The sequence below is a fragment of the Erpetoichthys calabaricus genome, chromosome 1 (assembly GCF_900747795.2).
Source record: "Erpetoichthys calabaricus chromosome 1, fErpCal1.3, whole genome shotgun sequence".
In the NCBI taxonomy this organism is placed as follows: Eukaryota; Metazoa; Chordata; class Cladistia; order Polypteriformes; family Polypteridae; genus Erpetoichthys; species Erpetoichthys calabaricus.
The window spans coordinates 187,176,090-187,188,748 of NC_041394.2; the positions used below are offsets into that span (position 1 = coordinate 187,176,090).

Below are 12,659 nucleotides of genomic sequence, written 5' to 3' on the forward strand. Positions count from 1 at the left end.
TTTTTAGACAATGTGAACACTTTTCAGATAGTATTTCAAATGAAAAATTATACAATATTTTCTCCTATGTATCAGGTGTAAATGTAATAATCTGGATTCTCGAAATTCCAAGGAGGATCATCTTCTCTCTGATCTGTTAGTAAATCTGGACAGTAAAATCTGTTCTATATTAAGAAGTCAGAGTTAAAAAGATAATACTGGTACTAATGTATTTCTAGTTCCATTGGTTGGACAAATTGTGATACAGAGTAAATATGTTCATTATATTATCCACCTCCAATCGTCCACAAGTCAAAAAAGGTTGAAAGCCACTGCTGTAGTTCATGGACATGATTCTTCCTGACATTTGAGCCTTTGACCAAAATCTTCTACTGACGTTTGATTCAATGTCACATTGGCTATGTTCTCATCACTTCAGTTGTTTCAGTTCCAGTGAAGTCTAGGAATCACTTCAGTGAACATGATAACCCTGTTCTGGGTGGGGAGGAGAGCACCTCCATTACACCTCCCAGTCCTTCCTGGATGCTGTGTTACTATTCCTTATTCTGGAGGTCTTGTGAACTCTTTCCAGTCAGGGGCCTCTTCACAATGTCTTATATATTAATACAGGGTGACTTGTAAAACTATTCAGTGTTACTTGATGGCAGTTTTTTTTATAGTTTTATACTTAATGTTATTATGTTGTATGGTTTCTTGAACAAATTGTAATTCTTCATGCAATAATAAATTGGAGAGTAGATAAGAGAACAAATGGAATGTAGAAATTTACATATTGATCAAATAGCTTAATAAAGTTAAATTACTGTTGTAATATCAAAGTACAAATGCAATAATAAAGCTCTTTCACACATAAAATTGAGGCTGTTCCCTGGTTAAATGTGTTAAGAATTTAGGCTTATTTCCTTATACATACTGAACATTTTAGAGAGAAAAGCTCATTTTTAGATTTGGCTTGGTCTAAGAAAGCTTTGGCTGGATTCAAGTACTGGTGGACTGTTATTGTTGTACTATTAATATTTTTTCATTGACAAAAATATTTTTGCACAATATGTTTTTGACATGAGAGTATTATAACTTTGCTCACACAGAATCAGAGACAGGAGAGTCTTGGAAACTGAGGTAGAATTTGACCTGGAAAACGTCTATATTGGGTTTTACAGGATGTTGACACTTGCTTTGATTCAGAAATTATGTCATCCTGGCAATTTTTAGGTACATTTCTTAAAACGCCAACACATAATTGAGAGTGGTTATTATGGTTGCACAATCTGTCAGGGATCTCAATTAGGTAGTGTATAGCAAGTAAAATATGAAGAATGGGTAACACTTAAGTTTAGATACGGCAAAAATGCATCTATTACTCAATTAGGTAACACGACCTTAAGAAAGGCTTCTTTAGATCTTTATAACACTTATAAAACATCAGTAGATAGGTTATTTATCTGTGTGCAGTGTTGCATATTGACTTGATGGTAAAATTATGAAGGAAGGATTCTCAGGTCTTTCACTAAATATGTAGTATCAACAGAAATTTGTCTTGGTTAAGCACCCTCAGAGCACACAAAAGTGAAGTTTTGTTAGTAGGTCACATTTGAAAGATTTTTCTTTCATCTAAGCAGTGTGTGTTGATCTTCTCTCCCATCATAAGGCATACAGCTGAATGAGAATTAGCTGAACAAATTGCATTTACTGTATATCTTCAACTCAGATTAGCTAACTTTGTAAGAACTATTCAGACTAAAGAGAGTACTTAAAGGAAGCTATTAAGGAGGCATGATACTATTATGTGACCTGAAATTGTCTGATACAATTGAGTATATTGTATGTCTGTATGTGTTTGAGTTATGGGGCCCTACAATGGGATTTAATATAAAAATAGTTATAATTATTACTTAAACTAAGTGGAAGAGAAAGCATGAGAGGCCAAAGTGAAGGTGGATGGATATAGTTAAAGAAGTTCTGAAGGAGAAGGGCCTAACTTGGGACAAGGTGCAGGAACATGCTTTATAGAGAATGTTGATCAAGCACATAAACCCCACATAGAAGTGGAAAAAGATGAAGAGGAAGACGGTTGCTTAAACATAGGACAAGTTTTTTAGGCTCAGAGGTTCTAAGAATAAACTATTTGGTTATGTAGTAATGAGCTGATTTTGAAGGCAAGTAACTGCAAAGCTTAATATCTTGATATTTTCCTTATTCCTTTATAGGAATGATAAAGTTAAAAAAAATTCTGAAAGGCAAAGCAATGTTTTAACCTTTGCTGTCATTTGGCTCCACCTCGAGGACAGATGTTACAAATACAGCCTATTAATTACACTCGACATTGCTAGAATTTTTTTTTTTTGTTTCCTCTCAAAAACAGAATTATGTACTGTATGAATGTGGCATAAGTATGATATTCCAAGGATAGCATCACCATAGAGTGCTTAGCAATGACACCTCACAACCCCAGGAGACCAAATTTGAGTCCTGGTCATAGCGCCCTCTGTATAGTTTTTGTAATTCTTTATGTGTCTCTGAAGGTGTTTCTCCAGGTACTCCAGCTTCCTCTCACACCTCAAAGTTAACTGATGCCTTTATATTGGTCACGCGTGAAAGATTATGGGTATACGGTATGCGGTAATTTACCTTGTAACAGACTTGCACCACATCCAGGGTTTATTTTTGACTTGACCAGGATAAGCTTCAGTCTTCCATGATGCCATAATTAGATTTAGAGTGTGAGAAATGGATGATATTCAAATTTTAGAATTTAAGAATATTATTAATCTTAAAACAAAATAAAAATGGACCAACTCTTACAGCCATGTTCAGCTAGGTGGATTAACATTATAATTTTAGGTTTCATTTTGCAGCTCTATCAGAAAAAGAATAATGCCCATTAAGACTTTTCCCTCTCCTTCTGTCACGGTATTTTGTCCTCCTCAGAGAGACGGATAGTCTTAAATATCTATGGCTTCCTGATTAATCGGTGGGGAACCATAGAACATTCTTTCTAAACTAGTAGGACACGACCCACTTTTTGAATGTGTGTTGCCGACCATGGATGTGTGAATGGGTCACAGTAGGTCGCATATGTGGGCTTGTTACATCTATGGATATCATATGGATGTATCTGTTCTTATTTTCATGCTTGTGCCACCAAGGAGGACAAAACACTCTTATATTCTCACTCAAATAACAAATGTGGAAATGTCTTTATGTTCGATTCATCATAGGGGACCACCCAGTATTCCCCCACCAGTCTTACATTTAAGCTAGGTGAGGAACGCTATTATATTCATGATCAATTTACCAAACAGGTCGTAAATAAACTTAAAAAGGTAAAACTGAGTTGCAAGATAATAAAAGTTGAGAAACACAGCATAGAGGACATTCTTTGGTTAAAGTCTCCCAGTTATGTTGATTCAGTCTTTTATAGGGGTAGGCCTTGAGCATGTTGTTGAACCACTTGCTTTGGTCACCACAGGTTTTTTGACCTTGGTTTAGCTGAAAGCAAAGGACTTGTCCAAGGAGAAAAGAGTTGGGCATTCAGATGCTGTGGTCCGTCCAGTGAAGAAAGTTATCCAGTGTCACAGGTACAATGGTAATGGGCTTTGCCATAATGAAAATACTGAAATTGGTGCAGCAAGCCCACCAGTTGATAAAGGGAATAAAACAGTCTCTACAGTTTTCCGATGATGACAGTAGTGTTCATCTTTAAAATTTCAATTGATGTATTATGTATTTGTTCAATTTCACATGTGTCTCTCTAAGTAACACACTAAGTCTTTTGTAAACATCCTACTCTTTTTCTAATGCTTCTTCTTTATCCCAAACTTTGAGACTTGTGATTTTCACTTGATTTTATATCTGTAAATCTCTGTTATCATATCTAAAAAGCTTGCTTCAGTGACTGTTTCCAAAGCTTTTCTGCAGCTACCTGTAATATACCTTGTTTGTGTATTACAGTGTGCTGTGTCTGAAAGCACCTTGTTATAAATTAACTTGTTTAACGTATAGCCCAAAGCAAAATTAGTAGTAAATGACACTTTAATATATTTTTTTCTGCAGGATTCAGATTTAATTTTTTATGAGTGCAGTGCAGTTTCTGGTCACAATGTAAAAGAGTCCATGCTTCATTTGGCCAGGTGAGTAAAAAGTCATGCTGCAGCCATTATTTTGATATATGGTCTTCTATTCTTCTTCTTTAAAGGAATGCAAAGCATTTTTAATATCTTACATTGTACATAATGTGATATTAATGTAATTATAACCATAGTACAATATGAAGATAGGATGATGTATGATACTTGAGCAACCTGTAATATTTCCACACAGCTCATATTCCACTGACATTAGTCCAATAGTTTGTCTCTGGATTTAATTTTACGCTGTCATAACGCAGGAACCAAAGCTGTGCCAGTGGTCCAGATCAGGCCTTACAAGTGTTTTAAGCATAACTTCCTTTAACTTTGAGAGGGCAACGTATAACAAAAATATTCTGTTGGTTTAATTAATCACTAATTGTGAATGTGAACCATGGAAAGTCTACATGCAAACAACACACAAACTTTGTTAAAAATAGTGAAGACAATCCCCTAAAACAGATCGCAGTGAGCATTTTCAGCAAGATTCTCTTTAGTGTCAGTAGCAGACCTCCAGAGTGCAACACCAGCTTCGAGAGACTCCTTGTTTGATTTGTCGTACAGCAGGAGTGGGCAATATCGGTCCTGGAGAGCCGCACTGGCTACAGGGTTTAATTCCAAACCAATTGCTTAATTAGAAACCAATCCTTGCCAGTCTCAGACCTTATTTAATTTTATGGCTTGTTAGTCTGGAGTGGTAAGGTTCTTATATCGTTGATTTTTTGCTTTCCAAGCATATCATTCAAATGATGTGAAGCCTAAAATGGATAATTTTCAGTCTGTCACATTTTCTTACAGTGCATGATGAACACACAGAGATGTAAATGGAAACAAGTTAGATGGAGAACTGCTGGCTACTTTGTCATTTACATCATATTGCTAATAAGGATCCATTAAAACAGTGAATGCAACTGTTTAAGATTGAAATAAGCAATTAAGGGTGGGGAACCTTTACAAGCAAGACCACTAGAATGAAGCATCAAAATGTCACTTAAGCAATAAGTGCTTCATCAGTAATAGGTGACTTCTCATTAAGCAGCTGGGTTGGAACGAAAACCTGCAGCCACTGTGGCTCTCCAGGACAGACATTGCCCAACTCCTGTCCTACAGTAATTAAGTGCTACCCACCCAAGAAGCACTTGAGTGAAAAGTTAGGCTAGAATCATAAACCATTGCTGGTGGAGCTTGTTGTGATTTGGACTTGCTTTTAAACAATTTTCACTGTAGATAAATTGAATTTATTTTGTTAGTTTTGTTAATGCATTACAAGTTTTTTTTCTTTGTCAGTTTTGAGTTTATGAGTTACCAGGACAGACATCATTGTTGCTCATGAAGACTTGGTAATAAATTCAAGGGGAGTAACAGGAATCCTTTCATCCATGATTTTGGGGTTTTCAGCATGAAATCATAGAGGGCAAATGCCTTCAGATTAAAGTGCTCTTTTGAGGTTGGTTGTACGGTGGCACACTATCAAAGTACTTTTTCAAGTTTTGAAAACCATGGAGATAGCTCTCCTTCAGGCTGGTGTCTTTTCAATTGGTGAAAGCTAACTTTCCAGTCTTTGACAATTTTACAACTTTTGAATTTTGTGACGATTACAAAGATTTTTCAAGTGGTAAAAGCTCACCTTCCAGTCACAAAGATTTTATTTTTTTTTGGTGACCACTTGCCTTTTTGTCACAGAGCCTTTTCAAGGGTTGCATATTAACTTTTGAGCACAGAGAATTTTTGAGTTTTGATTTTTGTGGACAAAACTCATCTTCTGGTCATAGTTCTGTTTTGAGCAGTGAAAGCTTATCCTCTAATCACAGAGTATTTCCCAGTGTTTAACTTTTGTATCATTTATTTCAAGAACTGTTTTTATGTTGACAGCTTGTCTCATAATTTTTGATTTTTCTGTCTTGAGGCAGTTTGCCTTGTTTTTTAGGTATTTTGGTATTGATCCTTGCTCTTTTGCTTCTGTCCTGATGTTTTGGCTCCAGTTATTTGATAAGAATTTTCAGTGATGGCTCTTTGCAATTCTAACCCAACAATTACAGTTGAACCCCTTGGTCTTGAAAAACATAGCGGTGTTAAGATATCTCATGCGACCTTTTAGATTTTGATTTTATTTCTAGCTATCAAAAAAGAAATCTTTGGACCTGTTTTGGTAGAAAATACACATCTCCTGGTCAGTAAACATTGTGCCAGTGGGAAAGTCGGGGTGGTTAGTTTGATCTTGAAAAACAGCATCAGTGTTCAGAAGAGCTCACCTTTTAGATTTCAGTTTTATTTCTTGTTATCAAGAAAGAGATCTTTCAGTTTATTTTGGCAGACCTCTCTTTGTAAGCTTCATGAAACATTGTGCCAGTGAGAAGCCCGGGGTGGTTGGTTTGGGAATGAAGGTGACCAGTCACTTTGGAAAAGAAGATGGGCCATGGGTGTCTGCAGTGCAGGTTTTTGGGCTGCTTCAGGTTTTTACAACTGGCATAACACAGCTTGGTCATTCTGGCTTGTATCAACCATGTTGAATATAAAGATGTGCTTGATGGTATTAAAACATTTATGTTTTCACTTGTATGCCACCATTGTGTGAAATATTCCTCATACATAGTGTTAATGCATGAATATATTATATCTGTTATAGAAGGTGTCACAATTTACTTTGATTATTGTGTATTTCCGATGTATTAGCATTGTGGTAACTATTTTTTTTTTCCCCCAGAGTTTTAAAGGAACAAGAAGATAAGGAGAAAGAAAAGACAATCCAACTAGCTGATGACAATGCAAAGAAAAAGTCATGTTGCAGCCGGCAGTAAAACTTTCAAGCAGCTCACACAAATATTTTAAGTAAAAGAGCTCCAGACGTTTGTAGTTTCTCTTGGGCACAAAGTGATGTAAAGGTGTGCCAAGTACGTCCTGTACAGTGCTTTCTTTGTTTATCACTGTTCACTACAAGAATTTATAAATATGAGTGTCACTTGTCAAAGCCAAGTCTTGTAAAGTAAAGCACTTAAAGTAAACTGTTAATTCAACAACACTGTTTTTTGACTAACTGTAATATAATGAATATGTGCAGAGGGAAAATGTATATATACTGTACATGTGTTCAGTGATATTAACAGAAGGTGAAGGCACTGACATTTTATTAATAGGTAACTTAATATAAAAGAGAAAAAAAAGATATGTTTTAGCATTAATTTTTGGAAGCAACTGTGTGAATTTAGGTTTGTTTACATGTTCAGAGCATATATGATTTTATAAAGATTTTCTTATTTTCGACAATATTATTTGATACAGTTCTGTTCCAGTTCATGCGCTCCATATTTGTTTGGGTCCCAACTTTGTGGCGTTTCTGGTTTAAAGCACCACCTCCAAAATAACTTTTGCATCGTACAGTAAATGCGGACTTCTGCTAACATTGCCTGAGCGTGTGCAGTGAAGTTATACATATTCATTAAACCTTAAGGGGCATATCTCATTTGGTGAGCTGTTTGAAGTTTACAACTCTAATATGAATAAAATTAATGTCTATGTAAAATATAAAAACAAAAAAACCACTGAGAATTTGAATTGCAAATTAAGACTTTTTATTGATCCTCTAATTCAAGAAGTGAGAGTTTGTCTAGCTGTTTTAGACTCGCTTATCTACAGGAACAGCACATCTAATGGAGTGCAGAGATGAGCATATCATGGTGCTGCAGAGGGTAGATTTGCTGCCTCATGGTGCTTGCGTCCAGCCTCCGTTCCTGGATACCTAAATGGAGTTTACGTTTTCTTCCCATGCTTGTTTTGTTTTCCCCCACAGTCCAAAGACATGCCCTAATGTGTGCAGTAATGTCTCTTTGGCATCATTGTATGCATGTTGTAACCGTTTACACTTATTTTTGTGGGTATGTATATTTTTTATCATATTATCCTGGTCAACACCATTTTGTGTTGTTTTTTTGAATGGTCTTTGCCACTTTGTGACAATCCCTGCATAGCCACTGCCATATTGGTTATGGTTGCTATGCCCATGGCCGGTCAGCTGACACAAAGGTCATGTGATGTTTTATGACATCATGTCCCACTTATATATTATATACTACTGCAAAACGTCCTAGCCTTGAATCCCTTTCCATGTTTTCTGCATTCTTTTTTTGGAGAAATGGAAGCTAGAAGGTGCTTCTGAGAAGACTTTAGTGTTGAGGACTTTTTTTTTTGTTGTTACTGGATTTGTGTTTTGGATTTTATCATTTGATTTTCCTTCTGCCTCTTCTGGTATGCCTGTCTTTTAGATTTTAGTTTGTTCCTACCCACATACTTGTCTAATCTCTTGGTTATTTACTCTTTAATTTTATTCCTGAGGACACTCACCTTTGTTACGTGTCCCAGTGATGGACTGCTGTCCCTCTCAGGGTCAGTTACTGATGTGCTTCCATTCCTGTGACTAAAGATAGCTTAGAAAATGAAAGAAACTAAATAATGTCTTAGTTAGTGTTTATTAAGCGATGGGTGCGTCATTTATCATCCAGCCGCACAATTTCCAAAACCATTTCTCCCAAGATGTCAAGGCCTATTGGTCATATGGCATGAACCAAATGTGAACTGGAAGCTGGTCTGCTGAAGGGGCCATTCTCATGCCAACTTTCACTCACACAGTGCTAATTAGAGTCAACAAACAACATAGCTTGTGCATTTATGAAAAGTGGAATGTACAAGGTGAAAGTCTATGTAAACTTGAGTAGAATGTGGAAAAACCATACAAATGGTGAAGAGGCAAAACCCTTTAGTCTAAACAGGGAAGCAACTTCACCCAACAGTTAGTATCTTGTATCATTTCTTATCTTCTAGTACTGTCATGCTATATCAGTTCATGCTGGGCTCATCCCAGAAAATGAATATTTTGTAGTTAAACTAGCACTGTGGTACCTGCAGTGCCTCTGAAAACAGATATGCTCTGTTTGCTGAAAGTGTTTATTGAGCAACAACCAATTGAGAATACTTGTGCTACACCCTAGACCTGTGTCCAACATAAGAACCCACACCACCCAGGCAAAGCACTCTCACTTTTCTCCACTTCAGTATAATATTGCAGACCCAGCTGTCAAAAACTCTAAATTCCAGCACATCTGAGGACCTGTCTTTGTTACATAATACATTTTAAAGTTGTGCAGTCAATAAGACCTTCTGCAGCTGGACGTCTCAGTAGGCTAAAGCCTTCATGCAGTGCTTTTGAATGACAGGACTGCTGACATCTAAAATATTTTTAATGTGTCTCTTCATATTATCCCAAAATTGACATTCGTGTTAAAGTCCTCCTCTTCGTTCCATTTTGAAGCTGACATCATTGAGTCTGTGTGCATTTTAGGGGGGTACTTGTAATACTATTTGAAGATTTGTACAGCTTCTATACATGTTAAGGTTCTTTCTTTCTTTCTTTCTTTCTTTCTTTCTTTCTTTCTTTCTTTCTTTCTTTCTTTCTTTCTCCTGCTGCCTTATCTATCTTTGTGTGTGTCTGTCTGTCTATCTATCTTCATGTATGCTCATGTTTTCAAGTTTCCTGTTGATCACTCTTTGTGTTTCTTCTGTCAGTGTGTTTTTATTTTATGGCATATCAGAAAACTGCAGCAGTTCTTGCTATGGAAGGCACCACATGCAATAAAGTACGTTTGGAAAGGGCTCTTGAAAACCCATCTCTGTACAACAGGCCTACGTCGAGTTGGATTCTAAAATGCTAATGAATCACACAGCCAAATGTTTATAAAGATTGCATGCCAAATGCTGATATCCTGGAGCAGGAGGAAATGGCATGTGAGCACCACTCTCCTGTCCACTCATTCTAGTGTGGGATGTTAAATTAAATGGGTTAGAATGATATGTACAGTATGTTAGTATATTGTATCATATGTTGGTGAAGTATATACATTTTATTTTAAAAAATAATAATGCTGCATCAGGATAAGTGGAATATGAATCTGCAATAAGAATGTTTAAGATAAAATGTTAGTTCCGTCTGATAGAAGATCAGGACAAGACTAGCGATGCACTAAATTTCAGTTATAAGACACTATCATGCTTCTCTGTCTATAAAACTATGTATTTTTTGTAAATATTGCCAAGTGGAAACACTGCCTGATTAAACACAATACATTATATATTATATTAAGATTGGGTTAGTTTTTATGGACTTATGATTTGTTTCTGTAGGAGAACACTTTGCTGTTGATTATTCTGAGATACTGTTAGGTCTACAGACATGCAAGTCAAACACAGTGTCGATTCTGTTGTTAAATATTGGAAATAATTAAGTTGATTATGGGCAATCTGCAATTGCATCACAAATTTTATACTATAATGTTTTATTTTTGTAAATAAAAAGCCCCAAACAATGTGGTATTTTTTATTTTGTGCTATAAAGTGGGAATAAACAGATTTGTTTATTAAAATGAACTTCTTTGTCTTTTTTTTCAATACTGTATATTTTCACTTGGGGTAAACATTCCATTTTAGTCCCATTTTTTGTTACTTTACATTTTTCTCACATTGAATATTTTGGAGCGCACTTGATATTTTTATTAGTTATCTGTTTTGACACCATACAATTAAATGGAACTAACCTAAGCAGAACATACAGTACCTATTTATCCAGAGCAATAACGTGGACTTTCAGCATACATGAAAAGGATCTTTTTTATGTTTGGTATTTATTTGTCATAGGATGTGTACTTTTTATATTATTTGTTTGTCATTGTTTGATGAACTTGCACAGTTTAAAGTTGCAGCTTTTACAATTTCATTATACAGTGACAATAATGGCTTCCTTCCTAGTCACTTTGTTTAATTGGCCAACTCAATATATCTATTTAGGTACATTCTGCTCATTTTTTGAAGCAGATCAGTCATTTATTTGTGTGATAATGTGTGTGTTTTGACCACCATTCTCCTTTCCATTCATCCCAGTGTGGGATGTTAAATCAAGTGGGTTAGGGTGTTACGTACAGTATATTAGTATATTGTATCATACGCAATGTTCAACCTGCCTTGAACAGTAAGGATCTTGTGAGCTGGAGTTTGTTTCAACAGCATTGGGCACGAAGCACTAACCAACACTTGCCTGAGGTGTAGTCCAGGGGTCGCCAAGTCCAGTCCTGCAGGACCACCATGGCTGCAGGTTTTTAATGAGTGCCCAGTTTGTGCTGCTAATTAACTTCTTGTGAATTCATTTTAATTGAATTGCTTTTTTAAGATTTGTTCCCCTGAATTTCTTCATCGTTCCTTTGAATTGCTTTGTTTCTTTCCTTAAACAGCTCCCAAACCGAAATTAAATGTGAAGTGAGTGAGCCAATAGATGGCCAACTAAGTCAGGGCCTCAGACTCCCACCAATTTTGCTCTAACCAGCTGCTTAATGAGGTGCTGAGTCTTGTTGTTAATTATACCCGTTCTTTAATTCCATGGCTTGTTGGTGCTCTCATTGTGCAATAGCAGACATTTCTGAAACTGTGGATTTTCTCTTTTCTAAGAGCACTGTTAAAATGTTCTGAGGACCTGAGCAGATCAACATTCCTGAGACCTTCACCTTTCTTTATTTTCAGATATTGTATGATGGACACAGTTTGCTGCTCATGTTTTGGTTCATTTTGTATCTCATTATTGATTGGCTGCTTATTAAGAAAAAAAAAAACAATGAAGGGGTCTGAATCTTCAAGAGCAAGTCAATTAAAATTAATTCAGAAGTAGTTAGCAGCAAAAACAGGTCACTAATTAAGAAAAGGGTTAGAATGAAAACCTGCGGCCCACCAGGACTGGAGCTGGCGACCCTTGCTAGTCCGTCACAGAGTGCACTCACTCACACACATTCAGGCCTTTTTCGAGTTTCTTTATCAACCTGCACATCTCTTGGATGTGGAAAGAAACATGAAAGCAGAGGAACACTGAGTAGTTTTTGACCTAAATAATAATAATTCTAATGTCAAACATTTTCCAAGATAATGGCATGAGTGTGTGAATCTTTGGCCTGTTATTTTGTAGATTCTGTACTTTCAAGTTGATTTTTATGTAGAGCAGCAGAATATGAATCCCATCAGGGTATTCTCAATGCTTACTATTCATCTTTGACCAAATGCTGGCACCAGCTTCAAGAACAAAAAAGTGCTAGGAGCTCAGCTTTACTTGACCTGCGTGTTTCCTCTAATTTGAACCTCCTCTCTTCAGTTCTGGTCTGTCTGAGATTTGAGCAATAGTTGCCTAAATATGGTGCAGTTCCAACCATGGTTACGTAAAGGTTAAGTATATTTATTTTATTCACTTTGATGAGGAAACAAACTGAAACTCATTTTCATTCTTTCCTGTAGCAAATGCTGAGTCGTTCTTGTTTAGAATATGGTAGAAAGAAAAAGAATGAGGCGGTATTTTTGAGCAAGTAAAAGAATTCAAGTAAAATGACACCTTTTATTGGCTAACTAGAAAGATTACAATATGCAAGCTTTTGAGGCAACTCAGGCCCCTTCTTCAGGCGAGATGTAATGATAAAGGGGCCTGAGTTGCCTCAAAAGTTTGCATATTGTAAT

The 12,659-nt window shown here is 36.2% G+C and overlaps 1 protein-coding gene across 1 annotated transcript in view; it reads left to right on the forward strand.

The window, feature by feature from the left end:
• cracr2aa (calcium release activated channel regulator 2Aa) overlaps positions 1–10,541 on the forward strand; it is a 236,686-nt gene extending 226,145 nt beyond the window's left edge. Inside the window, exons 18-19 of the mRNA XM_051922934.1 lie at positions 4,054–4,130; positions 6,832–10,541. Of these exons, the coding sequence (XP_051778894.1) occupies positions 4,054–4,130; positions 6,832–6,925 (171 nt within the window). The 3' untranslated portion in view covers positions 6,926–10,541. The remainder of the gene's footprint in view (positions 1–4,053; positions 4,131–6,831) is intronic.
• The last annotated feature ends 2,118 nt before the right edge of the window (positions 10,542–12,659 follow it).